The sequence below is a fragment of the Nipponia nippon genome, unplaced genomic scaffold (genome assembly GCF_047370975.1).
Source record: "Nipponia nippon isolate SJK-2023a ecotype South Korea unplaced genomic scaffold, ASM4737097v1 scaffold_13, whole genome shotgun sequence".
Lineage (NCBI taxonomy): Eukaryota > Metazoa > Chordata > Aves > Pelecaniformes > Threskiornithidae > Nipponia > Nipponia nippon.
Window position 1 is genome coordinate 17,337,059 of NW_028262324.1, and position 24,159 is coordinate 17,361,217.

Sequence of the window (24,159 nt, forward strand, 5' to 3'; positions counted from 1 at the left end):
TTACAAGAAATACCAAGCAATTCCAAGACTCAAAGGATTTGGGCAAAAGTGGATCTCGTCTCAGTCAGGGCTTCAGCCACAGCTTTTTTTCTCTCATCTCTAGGATGGTACTCATCACAGCCTCTAGATGGCAGAGCACAGAACATTGCAGAGTGTGCTCAGAGCAGTAATCAGGACTTACTTTTTTCCTGTAGAGATTCAAAGGTCACTTCCCCCTGGGCATTATCTTCCAGATCTCCATAGTGTAGCACTTTGTGATTCAGAGCCAGGCGACAATACCAAAATCTTTCTGGAACACACATCAAGTAGAGTAAGCTGAGCAAGACCATTCACATAAGGTCTTACAGCCACTACATTATAGTTACCCCACACAATCCCTCTACTCCCCCAATTCTTCAGCACTGCTTCCTGTTCATGAGGGGATGGCAGTATTTTAAGAAATGCACATCTGTTCCATCCCAAACTACTGGCTGGTATAGACAGTGCAGGTAATCAGCTTTCCTTTCTGGCAACATGCCTGTGGACAGATGAATCCATTAGATCTTATTTGCCTACAGTTCTTCACGTGAAAAAATGCAGCAGACACTGTCACCTTACCTTGTCTTCTGCGATTTCCAATTTTTCGAAAGCTACTTCCCTCACAAAGCCTGTTCAGGCGCTGTTGCTTTATCAGCTCCAAGATCTCAGGTTGGATTTTCTCTCTCAGCTCCCTGGCAATCAAATATTGAAGAGTAAGCAGAAAATGGAGATAACAGCAAGCACAAAAGGCAACTGGTTTTGTTAGGCACTTACACAATAGGCGGTGACTGGAAGTCATCTTGGCTCATTCTCTCAGACTGGCGTAGTCGCAGAATCTCAGAATAGCTCAGGCTGCGCAGTTTGCTCTTGAACTGGTCCAAGGAGTTTGGTTTAGAGGGGAGAGCCCGTGTGATCTGTTCCCTCACAACCTGCATAACCTGAAGAGGTTGGGCAGGGAGAAAAGCAAGTCACGTTCTTGCTTAATGGCAGCAGAGAACCAGGGCACAGCTCAGTGGCAGCAAAGAACTGACATAGAATGACCAGGGCCAGGAGTGGCAACATGCTAGTGACTTTGAAGATCCAGAAGACCAAAGAATGACCTCAGGTCATACCAAATAAAAGTTGGACCATGCTCCCTTACAGCCCACATCAATGCCCTGTCATACTTTGTGCGCCCTACTCTTTAACCAAGGGCACAGGCTGAGTGAACACATGCTGTTCCACAAAAGATTCTACAAAAATACCTCTTCTCCACTCTGACCTTATTAAAATCTTCTGCTGTTGCCCTCATTTCTTTCCAGGTCTTGTTCAACAGCTGGATGCAGATGGCAAATAGCTCCTCAAATGCACGGTCATGGGTGAAAAACATGGGGTGATAGTCATTCCGGCCTTCATTGGCTTCAGGAAGAAACAAACCACAACCACGTGAGCATACTGCACAAGACCTACTAAGAGTAACTAAAATCCACTACAGTGACAGAAACCTGAGACGTACAACAGTAGTAACTCAAAGAGATTAAGACAGTTCAATGCTTCGTCTCCCCATAAACAGTCTATATTGAGAATGGCAACTATCCCCCTGCTTCACCATGCAAGCCTCTGTGAGTCGTGTGCTTTTCATACTAGTCCCCCCAAATGACTGCTTGCAGTTGTTTCCCACTCTCTTCTGGTAGAATTTCTTATAGTGGTTAATTGTCTCAGAATGCTGTTTTGAGACTGTCAGAGCTACTAAACTTTTCTCAAGTTCATGATGGTTTCTAGAGTGGTTTTTTTTTTATACAGCACCGTGCTGAAGCTTCACGAAGTTGGAAGCCTTCCGCTTGTGTCAGTTTTTCAGGAGAACCAGAGTGCACACACCAAAATTTCTTACTTTATTTCAATACTGCTATTATCACCGGGACACTGACAGTGCAACTCCAAGCTTCCACTGTCCTTACACTGCAGAAGTGAGATTGAGATACAAATGCTTGTGAGTATTGGTCAGCCTGTGAGCTGCTTCCAGAAGCATCAGCCCAGCAACTTGGAAAGCTGGGGTAATAAATGGTACTTACGGAGTTCCCCAACTTGCAGGATCTCACAAAGCATCCTGGTAAGCTCAATGGCACTGCGCCCAAAGGGACATTCATGCTTATCTTCTCGACTGCTGTTCTCCAGAACAATCTACAAGAAGAGGATGCAACACACACTAAGAAGAGCTGCTGAGGTGTTGGTATCTGCAAAAAGCAGCAGTTTTACTTACCCTGATATAGGTGTCCTGATGAAATTTGGCCAAGTAGAGCATGTTGTCCAATGCCAGCATCCCTGGAGGAGTCTGAGTAAAATCCATGGCTGGATTGATGTGGTTCTGTGAAAAGAGCGTGTAGAAAGAACCCCAAAAAATTAGCTCAAAGAAATTGTGTGAGAACCTTTTCTGAATGAATTTTACAACCGCCTGTCCATCAAGCACTCCCTCACATCTATCCAAGAGGTAACTTTGGACACCTGCTGACAATGCTATCCGAACTTTCCAGAAGAGAGGCTGATTCAAAGTTCTTCATAGAATAGGTGTATATGGTAAATAAGTATCTCCAGAGAATGTGTCTAATGAGCCCTGGCATTTAACCAATCGGCAAGTTCATAATGATCTTCCCTGGGAGTCTGAGTGTAGCTGAATTTCTAAAACTCAGATACAGAAGTATGGTAAAGCAAACAGCTATTTCTGTTCCTTATTTCCCCACAGCTCTGATGGAGATCGCTTAGATTGCCTTTACATGCTTTACAGTCAGCACTCTCTCTAGATGCATACAGTGAATCCCAGCATCTTGTAGTCCTTGGTGTACATGGCTTTGCGTTTTTCTGTTCCACTGCCAGGGATGGTGTTGCTGTCAGACTCTGCATCAAATGCAATTCTTCTCAACTCAAATATGATGTCTCTCTGTGCCTGAAGGACAGAAGGCAGGGAAATGGTAACACGTGATCCATCACTAGGGCAGTATTTTCACGTAACACACAGTCCCACCTCTCTCTCCAGAGCTCACACAGTGAATACAGAGAGATGCCAAAGGTCATTAACATTACGTAAGAAGAGGCAATCCATTTCAAAATGGCAAGTTTCAGTATACCGGGTAAAGCAAAATATTTGTTTGCATTTTTCCTTTAACTGCCCCAAGGTTAGTTAAAGGCAATTTCTAGGCATTCAGATAATGCTAAGGCATTTCTCACTCAAGACTACAATGCATCTAAGAACTGAGTAAGACACACCTTAAAAATGCCCAGCTTCCTTGTATACTGCAAGGAAATTGATAAAAGGATGTGCCCTCCATAGGGGTGGGCTGATCAGTTTGACAGCTGGCATCACGCTGGTCAAGAGAGGAATATATGGCTTCCAGTGACCACTACCTCTCTAAAAGTCCCATAACATACAGCAGGATAACCATGAGCATACCCTAATCTCAAGGACTATGATGTGAGGGGTGGTTTTGAAACTTTATGCACCACCTACTGCAAATCCTATGGAGCTAAGGAGCTCAGGAATAAGGCCCCTTGTACATCCTATTCTGTCAGATCTTACTCAGCTCTAATAGTGACCTGATCATTGGGATCCATCTTGGTCATCATTCTCTCTTCCAGGAGATTAAAGGTCAGGACCTGTAGCACGTACAGCTGATGTGCCATTTCTGTTTTAATCGGGCGGTTTCCTCTGATCACATGCTGCAAAATACAGAATAGGGTAGAATTGAAGAGAATACAAATAAAAACTGAGGTATTAGCTGTAGGCATAGGCCAGGCTGCATATACATCTCTGTATATGAAGATTCAGCTGTTTAACCTCCATATTCCATCAGAAGCATAACGATAATGCTCTGTAAGAGCAGAAAGAAGCATCCTGATAACTGCCTTTTGAAGAAGTGGCTCCAATTTCACCTTTGAAAGAGTCACTTTTCTGGAAGTGCCCTGAGGGCAGCAGAATTTACACTCTGCACAAGTGAAACCTCTATTGAGAGAACATTAGGAAGCAGTCTGTCATTTCAGACATACTTACATTCAGGATTATAGACCTCAGGTGCTTCTGGGCAAATGCATTAGCCATTTCCTGTTGTGGAATTTAGAGATGAAATAACATGAGTGAAATATAAACAAAAAGCCCACATTGTGCAGAAAGGAGAGAAAGAAGGAAGCCTATGAATTGGAGATAGCACTGGCATACAACAAAGTGCTTTTACTACAGACTGTCAATTTAGCATGGCATCTTACCACAAAGCAAGCATCAAGTTGGGATGCAAGTTGGTCATCTTTACCATGGCACAACTCATGGATGGCTCCCTTACAAAAGATCATTAATGTGGAGAAAGGCACTAAGGCAGTCAAAGAACAGAAGAAAATTTAGCTTGACATTGGACATCTTAATGATACTTCAATATCAGGAAGCATGGCAGCAGGGAGCATACTGTGGGTTGCCCAGAAAAATCTGTCATCTACAAGAGGTTCCTTCAATTAGCATTTCACAACTTTCTATACCTAGATATACATCCAAGATAACAAGGGCTAGAGGATGCCATTTTCAGGTCTCCCCCCTCTCCCTCTGAAATTTACGTTTCCTTTGTCTCAGTTGCTAAAGAGACATTTAGAAGTCAGTTTAAGGACAAGTTGCAGAAGCACTTGAGTTTACGAAAATAAAGGGTAAATAATTTTCATGCTTAAAGGAAAGCTTCCAGTTTCCCTCTTTACTGCATGGCTTCCTTCCCCAGATGAGGAGGGTTTCCCAACCATCAAGTCATGCTGACAAACAGTCACAGCAGATGCAAGTATCTGCTGCAAGCCTTCAGTTCCAGGACCAATTACACATGCATCTGCAAAAATCTAACTTGTGCTTTCCTCATAAATTGTGAAGATGCACTTTTTAAAATACCAGCGATCTCATTACACCTGCTAGGAGAGTGGCACAAGTGCTAATGTCAAGATGGAATATTATGAGAAGTTTGCTGTTATAAGCAAAATCTTTGGGTAAGAAAAATCTGTTGGGCAATACATCATCTGGAAGAAGTCCAAAAGAACTGCCAGTCTAAGATCTCTTCACATTCCTATGCAGTGCAGACTGAGAATTGGAAGCAGATGTCCAATCTTAGACAATTGCACTCAATCAGCTATACATTCAGAGCAATCCAAGACTGTTCCAACTGCTCGTATCAACCCTGCTCTTGTCAGGCTTTATAAGGGGCCTTGTAAAATGTGTATATTAGCCTCATTCCAAGTCCCTGTTATCACTTTTGCTCCAGACAGAAACCTCCTAAAACAAGGAAGTGATATGCTGTCTGATAGCCAAGCTACAATGGCTGCAAGTTCAGCCGTGCTCATGTTACAACCAAAATGAGTCAGTGCTTGAGTGAAAGATATCTAAGAAGCATCTAGATGAAGCAGGAAGTGGTTTCAGAGATAACACGCTGCCCTCTGAGTCATTATTTTTGACTATGATTCATGAGATGCAGTACTGAGAATAGAACAAGGCCTGCTGTTAGGATTTGTTCATGCATGCAACACGAAGTATCCTTACTCTGAAGGAATTAGTTTGTACATGGGATGAAGTAACAGGTGACTGAAGCAGATAGATAAACAGTGGGAAGGACAAAGACAATTAAACAATTCTAAACAGCATAGTAAGAAGCATGAGCACGCACACAGCCTAACCACTGCTAAGGGATCTATGTTCTGCTGAGAGTTTTGCTGCTGGATGGGGTCATAGAATTACAGAATCATTTATGTTTGAAGAGACATCTTGAGATTGTCTAGCCCAGCTCCCCTGGTTCAAGCAACATCAGACAGAGCAGGTTGCACAGGACCATGTCCAGTCAGATTTTTAATATCTCCACTGATGGAGACTCCACAGTCTCTCTAAGTAACCTGTTCCAGTGTTTGACCACTCTCATATATTTGTGAGTGTGTGTGTGTGTGTGTGTCTGTCTGTCTGTCTGTGTTCAGGTGGAGTCAGGCTCCCTCTTCTTTATTCCCTTCCATCAGATATTTATACACATTGATAAGACCCCCATGAGCCTTCTCTTCTCAACGTTGAGCAATCCCGAATCTCTCAGCCTCTATTCATATGAAAGATATCCCAGTCCCTTATTCATCTTCATGGCCCTTTGTAGTCATGTGGATTGTGTTCAAGGGGGGGGGGAGGGGGAAGGAAATGAAAGATCCCTTGGAATTTTGTTTGCTCTGAAGTTTAGTATCTTGGCTAAATCGCCAACCGAGGAGTATGTTCATCCTTATTTTCATGTGTTAAGCATATCCATTAATTTTAGAAATTACGTAATGCTTATTGAGACCATAGTTTCCCCTCTGAAGGCACTGCATCCTCGGCAAAAGTGGAACATTCTCTGTGCCACCCAGAAAATCTAAAAAATGTACCAGAATCTCAAGATACAGAAGGTTCCAAATCAACTTATTAGCAAGAGTGGTGATTACCCTGGAGATAGCATGGGGCAAAAAACATTCTTATAGTAGAGTTCCCAAAGGGAGAAGTCACAGATTAGGCAGAATGTATGCTCTGGCCCTCAATCAGCACTAAGTTTTTTAACTGCTCTTCAAGACAAACAGCTCTACCTTTAGAAGGACACAGCTGGATATGAAACTGTCATTAATGCAAGCGAGATCTGGGGTATAAACTCAGGCTGTAGTAAGTTTAAGAAGACCCAGACTGCTAAAGAACGGGTTCCAGTTTTAAAATTGATTCACCTAGTCAGTCTTGTAGTATCGATTTCCTTTTACGATCATCTTTATTGTCTTGTGTGCACAATAAGTCATTCAAGATTTCTCCTGCTACTGACTCTTCTCCCCTTCACAATCCAAGTACATTCCCAGGAGTCCTCCCGCCCTTCTCCCTAGGCTCATCCACTATCTGAAGCCTGTATGCATCATTTCTGAGATACAAGGAGGCATAACTGGAGAAAAGCTAACATGCCTACAGTTCCGCACGACCAGCCCCCAGGCTTGAGTTACTTACAGTGATGGGCAGGTCTAGTGGGTTAAGCAGCTTGTCCTGCTGGCAGAAAGCAAAAAAAGGCACAAAGAGAAGCAGACAGGATTTAGCTCAGAGTCCAGAAATAAGGCACAAACGGGGCACTAGAGAAGAAAGGCTTAACACAGCAAAGCTACACAATACAGACATATGCACATCTTGCATGTAGCTGAGATCTCCGAGATCTTTCCTCGGAGCAGGACAACTGTTTCATTTCTCACATCTGCCAGTGGGAATATCCCCCTATGACTTAAGAAATGTCCCTTTTTTTGGAAGGGAGGGAGGTGGGGTGTTTGTTTAGTAAGTACATACAACCCCAAGGACTCTACCCAGCCTACCTCTCCCACATGGAATTATCCTTCTTCAAAAAAAATGTCCATGCTGTATGGAGGATTACTTTCTGTCTCTCAAGGCCTTTCAGATTCCTTTCTGAGCATCTCCTAAACATAGATGTGCTACTCCAGAACATATTATTAATGGGATGGTACTTTTCCTCCTAGGTTGCCACACTGAAACAGCTACGTAAGTTCTTGGCAAGGTCCGAGGTCTGCCTTACCCAGACAATAGGATTTCTGAGGCATAAAGTAAACAGCCAGACAGTAACCATTATTCAGGTTTAAAGTCAAAAAGCAAGAACAAACCTGTCTCTTGTCCTCAGGTGCCTTCAAGAAGAGGGCATTGATCAGGGCAATGGCATACGTCTGAATCTCTTGGTTTGAGCTGCAGAAACAAACATGGGAGGATCGTAAGAGAACAAACAATATAGAACATTACAGCTTGCTGCTTTGCCTGCACTGTAATAATATTTACTACAGCTATCTTTCGTTTCAATGGACAAGCAGAATTCAGGTAATCTACTTTCATGCCATCCAAGTCTTCACAAGGCCTGCAAAAAGCTGACAGGAATTGCTGACTGATAGCTCCATTTTGCAGAAGATAGTGCAGATTGCAGCCCAGCAGAGCTCAGAGTTCAGCAACACCACAGTTTGTTTCCAATGCTGAAACTATCTCTGTAAAGCCTAGTTATAATGCAGCCCGTTATATGGATACAGCTAGAAACTTATACGGAGCAAGTAATTTTTCAATGGAAGCCACCAAACGCAAATGGAACTAAGGGGGAAGCATGCCTCTCTTTATGGCATTGCCTCCCAACCTCAATAGTTTGGTCCACTTTTGACACATCTTTTTCTTATTTTCACTGAAGAGCTGCTTCAGGTAAAGGGTGCATAGTCCCTTCCTAGATCACGCAAAGCACGTGGTTTCACTTGTGATGTTGTGAATAAGCTTCCAAATGCCGATCACACTTTTCCACCCCCATCTTGATGCTCTACGAAATCCAGTTTTGTTTCTTGCTATACTGTTACTCTTGGGAGACTTCTGCAGAACTTCAAGCTTTTCTGATTAACAGAAGTCCAGTGCATCACCTAAATGAATTTCTGTGTGTGTATACTATTTAAAATTGTATATATATGTGTGTATATATATGTGTATGTGTATATATATATATATAAAATTAAACTTTCATAAAACATCTAAAGCTAAAACATCTTTTAGCTTAAATAGCTAGTTTCCCCACTTTGGCATTTATCCCTGTTATATCTGTGGATAACCACTGTATTCTCTCTTCTATTGCTCCCTTACAAATCTTCATTTTGGTCATTCTGCCATACTTCAAACATGCAAATGTTCATGCATCATCCCAGGTTTTCCTTGGGCCTCCAAGCTTCGCAGGTCTCTGAAGTCTGTCACTTCGCCTCTTCTATCCTCCTTTTTGGGGTTTGCTGCTCTTTTCACTACACTGCTTACTTTTTGACACAGCAAAACAATTTTTAAATTAATTTCTCCTCTTCTAACTCTTCTCTTTCAGACTTGTTTCCATGGACCTGTTCTTCCAGAACCTATCCTCTGTTAAAGATTGTTCCCTCCTGATAGTCTTGCCAAACACCAGCAAATTCTGACTCGCTCTCCAGCCTCCCTTTCTACAATATCCCCTGCATAGATACTTTCTTCAGCAACCTTCTGTGTTCTAGAAGCACTTAAACATATGTCTTGAACAAAGATATTTTGCTTAAAACAACTGTACAAGTGTGTTCAGTGTTAGGACCAAACCTGTGTTTTACTAAAATAGAAATTATAAAGCTGAAAGAACATATACTTTTTGCAGGAAAAAGTTGCTGCAGTGTTCATGAGAACTTGTTTAGCTTTTCTGTTCACCAGGTTCAAATGTATAAACACTCTAAGCACACAGTGACATTGATGCAATACATTGTTTGCACTATAATTTTGTTAAACTACTGTTCATTGATTAAGGAATATTAATCATATTCATAAATGGTGCTTTTCCACATTTTCAGAATTAAAAGGCTTGAGAAAAAAAACAAAAAACAAACCAAACCAAAACAACTACTTAAAGCTCTAACAAATGCATGCTTCTTTTTTTATGGAAGAGTAGAACTGACCTAGACAAATAGCCTTAAAAGCCAGAGACTAATTTGTCAGTTCATTTGGAAAGAGAGGAAGGGGAGGTGGGGAAAAAAAGCAAGAAAATACTTTTTTTTTCTTCCTTAATATGCAGGACAAAAAACAGAAGATGATGAACTCTTAGATTCTAGTGGAGACAGTTTAAAGAGGGGTGAAGGTAATAGATGACTGGATGCAGAAGCTTTGGGAAGTTGTTTCAGTAAAACGCAGGTTTGGTCCTAACACTGAACACACTTGTGCAGTTGTTAAAGCAAAGTATCTTCGTTCAAGACTTATGTGCTTAAGTGCTTCCACAACACAGAACATATTTTTCCAGGATCTTACTTTTTAAAAAATCTGTTAGAAATCCTAAAGTTCAAGTAAGATGGCATAGCAGTAATACTTTAAAAATAGCATCTTTAAGTGTTTTAAATGTAAAAGGATGTATTTTCAAATTAACAGATATTCATAAAATTGATTTAAATCACACCACTGTTGGGTGGACACTCACACTTGCAGATGAGAAATGAGCTGCCCCACGGTGATCTCTTCTGCTATCTTCTGATACAGAGTCTGACTGTTTAGCACCATGCTTTCTAGAATGGCTAGGGATCGTTGGAGGATGGAGACATCTACCATAGGCTGACTCACATACCCTGCAATCTAAAAACAGATGAACCAGCAAGTCAACAGATGCCCATCCAGGAAACCTTGTGGTGAGTGAGAGAAGCTAAGGGAGACAGGGCTCAGAAAGCTGGGTGTACTGTGCTTCTCAATGAGTACTCAGCTTCTCAGAGTCATCTTGTTCTTCCTGGAAGCTGCATTAAAGCACAAAAAGAAATAGCATCCAGTCAGCCCCTTTACCCAAACTTACCTGCTTGATGAAGGTTATTGAGACCATGTCCCAAGAGACAATACCATGGTCCATGAGCTCCAAGAAGGCAGTCAGGGTGAAAGCCAACATCTCGCTGTAACTGAGAAAATGAAGAATGCAGTTACAAGAGATTTGGTAGCAAGGAAAAAGCCTGTCCAAGCTGAATAAGCTTGATAAGAGAAAAATGTCACTACCTTCTCCTAATAAAACAGATGACAGTTTGGCAGATGGGGGAGCAATAAAGTATTTGCACTTATGAAGATAGTGTTATTGTTTCATGCAATCATATTTTATTTTTCCTGATTACAAGCACAAATTAAAACTAGCAACAGCAAGTCCCTTCATCCTGCCACCAGAGACTCACAACCACCTGGATCAGTACCTGGCTAGTCAAAGGAATAACAGGAGAAGCAGCAATGCAGTATTTATTCCCAAGCAGTGCAAAGTATCACTACTCAAATTTAACACTTTCATGTGAGGGGAAAAAAAAAACACCAAACCCAGCCAAAAACCAGCAAAACCCAGAATATTCAGTACAATGACTGTCAGTTAAAAAAAGATCAACTTGAAAAGGGGAAAGCTTTTTAAGCTGATCAACTGAAAATTTAAACCATCTGCAAATGCTAGGTTTTTCAGCTGTTGTCAGATTTGAGCTCCAGAGTAAATTTATATCACAAAACATGCAAAAATCTTTGGAAATTATAACCCCTCCACACACACAAAAAACCCCCCAAAAAACCTATTTTAACATCAGAGAAAAACAAAGAAAAATTAACTGTCATTCTGTAAATATGGGGACCTGGCTTGAAATAAAATGAAAGCACAGCATGAACTGTGGAAAATTTAATACCTAACCACAAGACAGAAAGGTAAAAAAGACTGAGGGAAAGATTGCAAACCATGCTGAAAACATATTAGTTGCTAATATATAAGAAAATAGAAGGCCTATAAATGATACGACAATAAGTTATCAAGACTTTAAAAGTGCGGAAAAGCCAAGTGAATTATTTGCATCAGAGTTGACTGTGAATGTGCTTCCAGATCAGAGTTTGCTTTTTTTCCAGTTTTTTTAAGAGAGAAGAAAAGTCTTCAAATCAGTCATTTGAACATCACTAGAAGACGTTCTGGAACAAGCCATTAATATGAAAAACAGCTCTCCAGGACCAGATGATATTCACTGAAGTATTCCAAAGGAACCATGGTAAAACAAAACATTGCCAAACTAGTTATTGTGCTCTGCAGAAAGTGGCAAACACAATGCCAATTCTTAGAGAGGACTCAGGCAGGAATCTGAAGGACATATCACGCATTTAGGTATTTGTAACCAGAAAGATAGGCAGAATCTATAATACAAGAATAATACCACTAGAAAAAAAGAAATATTTAACAGGGAAGAATTGCTACGGCTTTTGTAGAGGGAAGTTATGTTTCACATCTATATGTGTATTTGGTTTATGTGGCAAGGTTTTGGTAGCTGGGGGCTGCAGGGCAGCCTCTGTGAGGAGAGGCTGGGGCTGCGCCGTGCCAGACATGGCCGGTCCCAGACAGCTCTCTGATGAACCCACCACTGGCCAAAGCTGAGCCCGTCAGCCAAGCTGGTGGCACTTCTGTGTAAGCATATTTAAGAAAGGGTAAAAAAATGCTGTCCAGCAGCTGTGAGAGAGGAGTGAAAAAAACATGTGAGAGGAAAAACCCTGTAGACATCGAGGTCCATGAAGGAAGAGAGGGAGGAGGTGCTCCAGGTGCTGGAGCAGAGATTTCCCTGCAGCTTGTGGACAGACCACAGTGAAGCAGGTTGTCCCCTACTGCCTGTGGACCACCATGGTGGAGCAGATATTCATACTGCAGCCTGTGGAGGACCCCACACTGCAGCACGTGGAGATGCCCTGAAGGAAGCTGCAGCCCCCGGGGGGCCCATGCTGGAGCAGGCTCCTGGCAGGAGCTGCAGCCTGTCGAGAGGACTCCATGCAGGAACAGGTTTTCTGGGAGAAACTGTGGCCCACAGGGGACCCATGCTGGAGCAGTCTGTTCCTGTGATGGACTGTGTCTTGTGGGGGACCCACACTGAAGCAGCTTGTGAAGGACTGTATCCCGTGGGAGGGACCCTACACTGGAGTAGGGGAAAAGTGTGATGAGGAAGGAGCAGCAGAGACAAGTGTTATGGACTGCCTGCAACCCCTATTCCCCATTCCCCTGAAGAGCTCGATGAGGGGAGGAGGCAGAAGAATGGGAAGTGAAGGAGTAAAGTTGAGCCCGGAAAGAAGGGAGTGGAGGGAAGGTGGTTTTACTTTGTCTTTGTTCCTCACCATCCTACTCTATTTTTAATTGGAAAAAAATTAAATTAATTTTCCCCAAGTCAAGTCTGTTTTGCCCAACCCATGAGTTTTTTCATCTTGTTTTCTTCCCCTGTCCTATTGAGAAGGGGGAGTGAGAGTGCCTTGGTGGGCAGCTGGCAGCCAGCCAGGATTAACCCACCATAATACTGAAGGTCTCTGAACAAATCAGTAAGTCAGAATGAGAACAGTTAAGTACAACTCCTGGACTTGGAACAAGATTTTTATGAGGTGCTTCACTAAAGTGTCTTAAAAAACCCAAAACACTCAGCTACTGAAGGGTAAAAACAAAAGCCCTTTCTTGCATTAATAACTGACTGAAAGATAAGAAACAAATGGGTAGAAATTAATTGGTCAGGTTGCAAACTGATGAAAAGTTACAAACAAATTTCCCCACAACAGCACAGTAGTACTGGAAAGAGCTAAGAGCTAGGGGAAGCATGGAAAGAATGATTAGCACTCTGGAATGGCTGCCATAGTTACAGTGTTAATGGACTAAGACTGCAGCCTAGAAAAGGAATGACTAAAGGTTGATATGAGAGAGAGATCTATATGGTTATGAATGGTACAGAGAAGACAGAGGAATTTACAATTTCTTATAACAAAATATGTAGAGGGAATCCAATGAATATTAGGTGACATGTTTAAAATAAAGGAATTATTTTTTTCTTATAGGACAAGTAACTGTGGAACTTTATTTCCACACAGTGCTGTGGATGTCAAAAGGATAAACTGATTAAAAAAATGAAGAAGAAACATCTATGGAAGAAACACCCAAACGTTCTTAAAACAAAGAGATACAATTTCTGCTCAGGAAACCCAAAAGTTGAAAACTGTTGGAGACTGAAGACTGATGCTTTCTCTGCTATACATTCTTTAGCCCTTTCCATTCCCTAAGATAAACAGACCTTTGGCCTTCATAGCAGCTCTTCTTATAATGCAGGTCAAAAAGTACTGACCATGCATACAAGAGCCAGCAACATGCTTGCTGCTGACTAGCATGTACATGCTGCCAGTTCTACAGGAATGTTCTTGCGTGCAACCGCATGTGGGTTTTTCATAGGATACCTTCTCCCTTAGGCTGCAGATGAATAACTGCTTGAGGAGATTATGACCACAAGAAAGGTAATAAAAGTAATTTAAATCATCAAAGTGACCTTTCAATGCAAGTTTCACACATCATAAATGTCTCCTCTTTTGCCTCATGAGGTTTAGCAAACGACTAGCAAGACTTTGTCTCAATTAACAGATCAGCATTTCCTATGAGGTTAATTGCTTAATGCCACTTCAGCAAGCAAAATTAGCCCCTTATTTGAGGATCTGTTCCAGAGTCCTGGAATACAGGAAACTTACTGGGACAGAAGCTTGGTCCCGCTCTCCACAAGCCGTGTCAAAACTGTAACCCCTTCCATGTTGATGAACTCTGTGGCAAAAGTCACATCTGCTGAAAGTTTAGCCAGTTCCTTCATGGCATCCAGTCGGGCTTCCATACTGTGCGACTGGATCCTCTCCATCAGCTGGCGAGCTGCCCTAGACTGGAAGGAAAAAGGAATGATGCCAGTTACAGACTAGTCACCTGCAGATTGAGTTCTGCCAGCATCGGCATTCTGTCATAAGTTCATGGACGGGCAGAGAGAGCACAGCAAGGGTAGAGAGATACCAGCAATGACAGGATAAGTAGCAACAGTCAGCAAGTCTAAGACAGACTGAAAAAAGGCTGCACTTAGCAACAGGTACAGCCAAGCAGGAGGCAAGTAAAACGCTATTTTACATGTTAGAGTAAATGCTTGTTTTTCTTCTTGGTGAGGTGAGTGGAGGTGGATATAGAAATATGGAGTGAGACCATTAAAGAAATACAATGTTAAAAAAAAAAAATCTCTCATAGATTCAAATTGAAGCACAAGCTCATTTCGTGTATCCACATGACATTCTGTAAGATTTCTCAGACATAGATCAACGATATCCTCACAACCACCTCTTGCCCAAATAACGTTTTCCTGTCCTACTCACTCTCCGGTATATGCCACGACACTTGCACAAAAAAGGCTTAAGAATTTCAATAGAAAGGAAGCTGCAGCAAGTCTGAAAAAGACAACTGTTGAGGTCATAATAGCAAGAATTCACCAGGAACAACCCCTTCTGTATCAAATTTGTCTCTTATTTTAATTTCTGCATTAAGTCACCAGTACCGTTGCTTTCCGACTGATAATACTAACTGCACTCATACTGATAATGTGTCTGTCAGGTGCATTACAACACGCTAATCTAGGAGATGCAGTAAAAATGTAGACTGGATTTATTTACAGAAAGTCCTATAAAAGGGCAGAGCATCCAAAGGAACGATACACACCACAACCAGGAAGGAAAACAAGAGTGTGTGCCTCACTGTGCAGAATGGCCTACAACAAAGGTAAGCCCCCTACAATTTAGGGAGGGGAAAGAAAACCTGAGAGGCAAGAAACAGCCTGTCATATGAGGATAGCTACTGAGAAAAAGGGATGTGAGGAAGCATTTACCGGGGAGACTGTCAGCTGCAGGATAGTTCCATTCTTGATGTCACAACGAGTCTGAAAGAAAACATAAACTTTAAACTGCAGAAAAGTGGGGGGAAAAAAATGCAACTGCATCTACAGTGCACATTTGTATACACAAGTAAAGGGGTTCCTATGCCACACAACCCTACTGAGGATATTGAATTGAGTCACTGGATCATCGCACCTATGGGCATGCAAAGGGAGAAGTGCAAGGCTCCTCAGTTGAATGACACCATTCAAGTCTGAATATTTTTGATAGCAGAGATGCTGCCCCTCAAGGATTAGTGACAGTATTGTTCCATGACACTAGTCCAAGGCATTCTGCTCTCTTGCCCAGGACATCAGTAAATTGCCACCTCTCACACTGACCTGCTCTGTGATGTACAGCTGAGGACCATCAGCATACCGCAAGGTGTAGTATTCAGGGTTTGGCAATGACCACCTGGCAGAGGAAGAAGAAGGACACATAAGCTTCTTCCTCCTTTTTCTTCTGGCTCTCAATTAGGAACAGGAGCTTGATCCCAGGAGGGTGGAAAAGAACTTTCAAGCAAAGCTTTAGCATGGGAAATTATATCTCCCAAAGAGGAGAGAAAGCATCTTCCTCTTGAGGGGCTGACGGGACTTCAGCCTGCTCTAAGTCAAGCTCTGTGGAATGTCTGAAGAGGCCTGCACTTCAGAAACAGAAAGATGGGCCAGTCCTCAGAGACACTGACGCTAGGGGCATACATATGCACACACTCAGAACTGGAATAAAGATGCAAAACCCCTGTTTTCCAGGAGATCCTCTTCTTCCCAATTCAAACCCTGGCCCATTCCATGGCAAAAACTGGCAGCAGGCAGCATGGATTGTGCTAGCAGCACATTAAGAAGCAACAGAGACTTTCCACAGTACCCCAGCAAGATCTCTCAGGGGGAAAGACTTTCTCCACAAGGATTCCCAGAGAACTACTCACCCATCACAGACTTCCTTGATGATGGATGCAAGAGGCCTTTTCTAGAACAGAAAGAGAGAGTCCTCAGTAGCCATTTTGCTCTCAACCAGAAAGGAATACTGCCCATTTCTATGCTTCCCACATTCCAGTATCAAGGCTGTGGTGCATTTCCTCCCCCATCTGGTTACCAGGTTCTCACCTGATCTATTTCCAGCAGCTGGGCATTGGCACTTGGCCACTCAACAGCTACTTTCACAATGTCTGAAGGTGGTGGCATTGCTCCAGACTCCTCCACGTGCCTTTACAACAGCATACACCCCCACACCTGTTAAAAGAAAGAATAGTGAGCAGCTTTCTGAAAACTATTTCAGTCGTTACATTGCATTTAACATCAAGCTTCAAAACACTACATAAAACCAGCCTTATGGTTTGCTGGGCCTGCTAGGGACAAAACATCCAGTGTACCAGAGATCAAGGCCTCATACTAAAACAGCACATTGTGAAATTGTGTGGCCAACCTTATCACCTAAGGAATACTTCTGAGAGCTTGTTGGGGTACTCACACAAGGAGAGTCACTCTAATCAGCAAAGCTCCATCTGCCACCCACTGTCCATACTGCCAGCCCAGTTTACAGGACTAGTAAAGCAATAGATCCCTAAGCTCATCTACTGTCTGTACGTGAGAGAGGGAACATACTCTCCACATAGCCTCCCTCCCATGGGCTGGTGCTTATTGATGCCCCATTCATATTTCTCAGATACCTTGATCCACTCAGGATACACAAACAGGCTCCTAGGCAGAGTAGCAGCAGCTAGCTTTATCCCATTCCCTTCCTATAACATCACAAATCCAAAACATGAATATCCATCACAGAAGAAAAGTTAACTCAGCATTTGCTCTGGAGGTCTACATTTCACTCCTTTATCTGCCTTAGAGCATAAGCTTGTGTTCAGGGTTTGGTGCCAGATAGGTGTCAGACATGCTGGTTTGTGCTTCATCTGGTAGTAAGAGGCTGTAAAGAGATGCTAAGACAGGCTAAGATTTGAAGGGAAACCAGCAGCCTTTGGAATTTTCCTGATGCAAGGCAAGTAAAGAAGAGAGAACTTTCCACAGATCAGCAAAGACCAAGCAGCTGCAGAGATACCAGTAAATCAGTGTACATGACTGTCCTGGAAAAGAGAACTTCTATGAAATTAGCTGAGTCTACCACAAAAGGCGTGTATGCCCGGCCTGTATAAGATGTCGACTTAGAGATCCACTGATGATGTCAATTAATGAAGCCCATATGCCTCTTCCTTCCCTCACAGAGACTGGTATCACTGCATGGAAAGATACAAAAACTCAGGTGTGCTAATGTTTCTCTGCATTTGTACACACACAAACCGCTTTAATCACCCCCCCGTGACTATCTTCTCACTCCAGTTGAGGCAGCTTCCTCACCTAGGAAAACAGAATGCTATGATCTCCTGATGCAGCCTTCTGAGATAGTCACACCATTATCATCACTCCTGCCTGCTGGAATTGAGGATGAGGGGTGCAAGTTTAGTATTTCTTTCATAGCACCTTCTAGAAATGCTCAGTGTTATCATTGCAGCTAGCCTTGCCCTCAGGTCTCCCCCAGATCAGAGATACTTGCTTTACAATGAAGGCACTTGCTGGAGAGAGAAATCAGCCATTCCCCTATTATCATAGAATCATAGAATGGTTTGAGTTGGAAGGGACCTTAAAGATCATCTAGTTCCAATCCCCCTGCCATGGTCAGGGACACCTTCCACTAGACCAGGTTGCTCAAAGCCCCATCCAACCTGGCCTTGAACATTTCCAGGGAGGGGGCATCCACAACTTCTCTGGGCAACCTGTTCCAGTGCCTCACCACCCTCATAGTAAAGAACTTCTTCCTTATATCTAATCTAAATCTACCCTCTTTCAGTTTGTAGCCATTACCCCTTGTCCTATCACTATGCTCCCTTGTAAAAAGTCGATCTCCAGCTTTCTTGTAGGCCCCCTTCAGGTACTGGAAGGCTGCTATAAGGTCTCCTCAGAGCCTTCTCTTCTCCAGGCTGAACTGCCCCAACCCTCTCAGCCTGCCCTGAAAGGAGAGGTGCTCCAGCCCTCTGATCATCTTTGTGGCCCTCCTCTGGACTCGCTCCAACAGGTCTATGTCCTTCTTATGTTGGGGCCCCAGAGCTGAACACAGTACTCCAGGTGGGGTCTCACCAGAGCAGAGTAGAGGCGGAGAATCACCTCCCTCGACCTACTGATCACGCTTCTTTTGATGCGGCCCAGGATACAGTTGGCCTTCTGGGCTGCAAGTGCACATTGCCAGGTCATGTTGAGTTTCTCATCAACCAACATCCCCAAGTCCTTCTCCTCAGAGCTGTTCTCAATCTATTTTCTGCCCAGCCTGTATTTGTGCTTGGGATTGCCCCGACCCACGTGCAGGACCTTGCACTTGGCCTTGTTGAACTTCATGAGGTTTGCACAGGCCCACCTCGCCAGCCTGTCAAGGTCCCTCTGGATGGCATCCCATATTAAAGCAAGCGTTGCTCACCATGAGAAGCCCTTCTGAAGCTGCCTTGCTCAATTTGCTCTGTTCTCAGCATGTGTATGGCCTTTGCAGTTCCTGCAGGATTCCAGGAACTCCGACGCTATCTGGGGCTTCAGCCAACCCAAAAGGGAGATCGGTATTGCATGTGTACAGGAACACCATCCTCCTCCACTCCTATGACAGCCAGACTTTGTCCACTCTACCATCCCACCCGTTGGAAAGTATCTGGCAAGCCAGATTCGGAATTCCATGATATTCTGTAAATGCACAGCTTACCCCAACTCACAGAGATGATTACAGTCAGTACTCCTTATGGCCTTCTCTTTCCTTTTTAGAATCAATCCCAAGAGCGGCTTATGTTTTCTTAAAACCCACAAAATGACTGTAAGACTAAACACATCTCATGCGGAAAAGTGCAGTCAAGTTAGGTTCAGCTTTGCCAGTTTCTTGAAATAATGTCTCCAACCTTTCAGATAAGCAGCACAGCATTAGCTCAGACTAACATCAAGAAAGAGCTGGCCTCGGAAAAGCAACAGACTCAGTGCACCAATCTGAGCAGGTCTCGAGGGCGATGACAGAAAACCATTTATATGATTCCTATCATACAAAATTGCAAGTTAGAGTCAAGCACTTACACAAACAACACCTGATATTTTACTTCCTGATCCTGGAGGGAAGACAACCAAGCCATCTCCCGCTCCAAGATTTGCTCTGGATAAAAATTTTACCACTCTCATTTTGACAACAAACAGGAAAACCTGTCCTTCAGAGAAGATGCATCAGGTAAAAAATTCCAGCTTGGACAAGGTGAGGCCACACAAAGGAAGACCGTTCATATGAGAGTTCAATTAAACTAGTGTTTCAAAGAAGCCTTCACAGCCCACAGAGGTAGGCTAATTCACAAACAGAAAGCACTGAGCGTATGCTGTCCTATGGAAACAACTGCCTCCAAATCCCACGAGCATATGTTAACATACTCCTCTTTCTTCACAAATTTTGATTATCAGCATTGTATTCTCTCACTCCAAGATGGAAACATAAAATTTACTCTTTGCTAAGAGAGACATGTTAACTTGCAGCAAGGATGTTCTCAAGAGGCCTCTAACCCTAAATGCAAACACAGCTGCTGGTGCTATTTTCATTCCCATTACAATCAGTAAATTGGATTCTACTTCTTCTACACTCATCCTGAAGCAGCTGGTCTTCTTTTGTCCAAAGTAAACTAGGAATTCAGGCAATAAAGCATAAGGAACCCCGGACCAGAACAGCACCTTGCCTCATTGCATAAGCAGAGCAAAGCACTTGGGAATCTGCATAGAGAGAGGAATGCTTTGAACCCACATATATTTAGAAGACTGCAGCCCCCTGTACAGCACTTATTATTGCGATTAGTATCCATAGCAAGCCTACCTACAGCAGTTATCCTCAAACTGTTCACAAGTCAATGCCCAACACCTGATATTTCTGAGGATACAAAAAGTTGGCCAAGCATGCCACACTGCAAGTCAGAAGAGTCCCTCCTGATCCTAAAAATCTGACTTTCTCTAACATCCAAGTACAGTGTAATAAAGAGACAAGGCAGAACCACAAAAGCCTGCTGAACCAACGTACTCTGTAGCATCAGCCATAAGAATTTGGAGCTTACCCAATCCTTCTGTCTCGCAAAGAGATACATGAACCTAATAAAACTATGAATCAGCCTTCCTTGCTTCCTTTTCCTGAATTACACGTGCACGTGCACACACACACACACACACAAATTAATAAATAAATAAAGCATTTAGACTTTCAAATTGCTTTTGGAGCAATAGCTCAAAACAGGGATAACTCATCAACTAAATCTTTAAGTGCACTATAGCATTGACTAGTAAACAAGCAGTAGCACAGCTCTGTACATATTCCCCAGACAAAGTGCCCAATTTGCACGACACCTCCAGATCTGCAGGATATACAGGTTTCCATCCATTAAGTCTAGAAACAGACAGACAGTTCCCAAATGGTATATGATTTCCACTCACTGTTCTCCATTCAGCAACTAAAGCCTATGATGGCTTGAGAAATCTTAGTCATATGGCATAAGCACATATCATCTCTAATAAGGCTGGCTTGCAATAACTGAACAGATAATTACTTCTCCCACGAGTGAATCAACTCACGACTAGAAACCATCTAAATCCATTCAGTGTTCAAGGCACAGCAAATACCCAGTGAAGAGGCAAGGCTCAAAGATCACTTCCTTGAGTATTAAGAACTGAATTTGCAACTCTTAACTAATATACCCATGAGTAATTAGCATCTAATTACCACTTCTCCCTTCAGCCTCTTACAGTAGAGTCATAGTCTTTTATTTGTACTGCAACTTACATTGCAAGTTGTTGCTGAAGAGTACAAGAAAATACAGTACTTTATACGCCATAACAAAGATGCCCAGATTATTATAGGTAGGAGCCTTTACAAATCTCTAACTTGTCTTGCCCCTTGCAAAGAACATGCATCATTCAGAGAGAGGGAGTGCACATTAAAACAAAAGCATTGGTATTATGGGAAATTCTGCAGAAATCATAGAATCATTTAGGTTGGAAAAGACCCTTAAGACCATTGAGTCCAACCGTAAACCTAACACTGCCAAGTCCACCACTAAACCATGTCCCTAAGTGCCATATAAATATAAATAAAGTCTCCTGTTTCATCAAAAAAAGCACTGCAGAGGTTAGCCCACAACTCCTAGAGGCAATGCACTCCCTTGATAGCCTCACCACTGAAAAAAGTAACCAACCAAGTTGTATCACACTACCTTCATATCTCAAAAAAAGCTTTTGGCTGCATATGAACTCAGAAAGTAACTCACGGTAGACCATTTCTTCCCCAAACTTCTTCCATAAATGAGCACCCACTCATGACTGGAAAGCATATTCCCTATTCCAATCAGTATTCAAGGCACAGGAAATACACAGTGGAAGAAACACAGCTTAAGGACTGTTTCATTGCACAGCAGCACCACGGAACAGATACCGCATGAGCCTACCAAGGAAGAGATTCAAACATCAAAATGAATTGGCTAAGCAGAACCCAGAGAAGCAGGAATTAAAAATTAAAAAAGGTAGGAAACTCTTCAGACAGTCTGGGTCAAACAACCCTCTGAGGGACGTACACAAATCAGTGGCTCAGCAGAAGCAGCTTTCCAGAAGAGGACAATGAAGACTGGACTACAAATACAAGGGGTACTTCAGGTCAGCCTCTTAACACAAGGTTGTCTGTCAAAAGTGTTCTTTGAAAAGATTTCACTGTATGTCTGCAGACAAGAGAGGCGACATGGTAAATTTTACAATGGGTATTTTGCAGTGCACCAGTGATGTATCTGATAAAATGACTGTTTAGAAGCTCTTGGGAAGAAGCAGACTGCAATTTTGCATAATTGTGATTATCAGTCACTTACGGGTCTCTCACAGCACACTCTTCTCAACAACAGCATGTAAGCAATTCTCACAGTTTTATACAGGGAGACAGCAGCCAAGCTGAAATCCATGAAAGACGAATTCACTCTGCTTCTGCAGAGCAAGTTCCTTTATACAAAGCAGTGGTGGAAGGGTAGCTGCAAGGCAAGGAGAAATCAGTAGAGCCACTAATAACACACTATTCAAGAGACTTCGGAGAAGCTGCAAGCTAAAACAGCTAGAGTATTTTAAACAGAATTTCCCTATTCACAGACTGAATCTTCTTTTCATTACAGATAGAGAACACAGTGTACTGCACACAGAATGAAAATGAGGAGGATGAAAGAACATTCCATGAAAAAGAAAAGCTGCCTGGTAGAATTCCCCAGTCAACAAGTGACTAGCTGAAGCTTCTGAAACCTGTAGATGCAACAAAACATCGTACTCGGTTCTCAGCAAGTCCCCAGATGGTGGTACTAACAGACCAAACAAAAGGTGGAAGTGATGTTAGCAGAGTGACCGACTGGACAAGTGTGCAGAGAAGACAGCGCCCTTGACCAAGCAGCATAAGAGGGTAGCAAACAGCAGAGTCCAACCTGAGGGCTACCAACAGTTTTCTACATTACCCCATATAACAAACAAAGAGAAACATGCTCCACTAGAAAAACCAAAGAACCAGGTGTCTCAGATTCTCTGTCTCTGGAATTCTACATTCCTCCAAAGGCCTTCCACGGCTGCACTTGGCTGTAAAATACTAAGCCTACGACACTGGACTCTTATCTTGCACATTCCAACACAGCTGGGCAGAGACCATCTCTTGGCAAAGACAGAAACTGATAGCAACAGGCAAAAAGACAGAACTGCTTTTTTATTATTTTCAATCAGTCGAGCAAGCTGAAAGCAGCCAGCCAGTCAGCAACTCCCGAGGCTTGGGCCAAAACTGAGTTTAAGGCGCTAGACAATTTTTTCTGACGAAGCGTTGTCCGTTTTATGCCTCAGCTCCACGCAGCTCCGGGGGAGCGGCGAACCGCGCCCTTCTCGGACGGCTTCTCGGCCCAATCGCGGCCCCTCCCCGGTCTCACGCCCGGGAGCCGGGGCGGCGCGACGGGCCCCGAGTGCACCAAGAGCCGCAGCCCCAGCACAACGGGAGCTCCAGAGGCGGGTGCGGGCGCAGAGCGGGCCCGGCGACCCCGCGGCAGGCGGCCCTAGGCCAGAGCCTCTCGGCGGGGCGGGCCGCCGGAGGGAAGGGAAGGGCCAGGCCGCGGCGCCGCAGTGGGCCCGGGAAGGCAGCACCGGCGACTGGGCCCGCCAGACCCGAGGCCAGCGGCGTGGCGTGGCGCCCCAGTCCCCGCGGACCTCGCGCGGTTCCCCGCCCCCGCCCGCCGCCGCCCTGCGCTCACCCAGCCCCGCCGCGGCCGCTCCGCGCTCGGGCCGCCCGGCAGCTCCACCAGCCCCGCCAAGGCGCTGCTGGCCACTGGCGCCGCCAGCTGTCACTCAGCCGCCTCGCCGCCGATTGGCCGCGACACGCGCGTCACGCGCCCGCAGCGCGCTGCCATGGAGACCGCGGGCGGCCGACCCCGCCCCGGCGCGGAGCCAGCCCCGCGCCGCCCGCCGGGCCCGTCACCTCTCGAGCGTGACAGCCCGCGTCGGCAGCCCGCGACCGGACCCTCCTCGGCAGCCTGAATGAATGACGTTAACCGAGTCTCCTTTGTCCCTCCACTCCTTCGGGACCGCCACGGGAGGGCTCACGTCAGTTCCCCGTGCCAACGTTGCCCTGCCTCCGAGACCGGCTGTGGCCGCCCGGAACCGGATCTCCACCGGCTTGTCCAGAGCGGCTTTCCCTGCAGCTCTGCCGAGCACTGCGCACAGGGCTGGCGGGGAACACCAGAGCGGCTCCGCGGCCGCGCTGACACCCGCCCCTCCGAGAGCGAGAGCAGGGCGGGGGCTGGCCGCGCCGCGCCCCCTCCGCCGGCCAGGACCGCCCCGCCCCACGGGGCCTGTCCCCGCCCCCTCCCCGCCCCCGGAAATGCG

At 44.3% G+C, this 24,159-nt stretch overlaps 1 protein-coding gene across 7 annotated transcripts in view; it reads right to left on the reverse strand.

Moving 5' to 3' along the window:
* ELMO2 (engulfment and cell motility 2) overlaps positions 1 to 24,050 on the reverse strand; it is a 25,739-nt gene extending 1,689 nt beyond the window's left edge. The window contains exons 1-21 of one of the 7 annotated variants that reach the window (XM_087750113.1): positions 23,529 to 23,733; positions 22,131 to 22,286; positions 21,846 to 21,986; positions 16,345 to 16,470; positions 16,167 to 16,207; positions 15,583 to 15,655; positions 15,196 to 15,246; positions 14,033 to 14,214; positions 10,347 to 10,446; positions 9,984 to 10,135; positions 7,654 to 7,732; positions 6,998 to 7,033; positions 4,040 to 4,090; positions 3,586 to 3,708; positions 2,804 to 2,938; positions 2,258 to 2,362; positions 2,070 to 2,178; positions 1,280 to 1,416; positions 793 to 956; positions 598 to 710; positions 182 to 289 (exon numbers count right to left, since the gene is read on the reverse strand). In XM_087750113.1, coding sequence (XP_087606239.1) covers positions 182 to 289; positions 598 to 710; positions 793 to 956; positions 1,280 to 1,416; positions 2,070 to 2,178; positions 2,258 to 2,362; positions 2,804 to 2,938; positions 3,586 to 3,708; positions 4,040 to 4,090; positions 6,998 to 7,033; positions 7,654 to 7,732; positions 9,984 to 10,135; positions 10,347 to 10,446; positions 14,033 to 14,214; positions 15,196 to 15,246; positions 15,583 to 15,655; positions 16,167 to 16,207; positions 16,345 to 16,422 — 1,837 coding nt within the window. In that variant the 5' untranslated portion in view covers positions 16,423 to 16,470; positions 21,846 to 21,986; positions 22,131 to 22,286; positions 23,529 to 23,733. The other 6 variants (XM_087750112.1, XM_087750111.1, XM_087750109.1 and 3 more) reach the window with 6 other exon arrangements.
* Between the last annotated feature and the right edge of the window lie 109 nt (positions 24,051 to 24,159).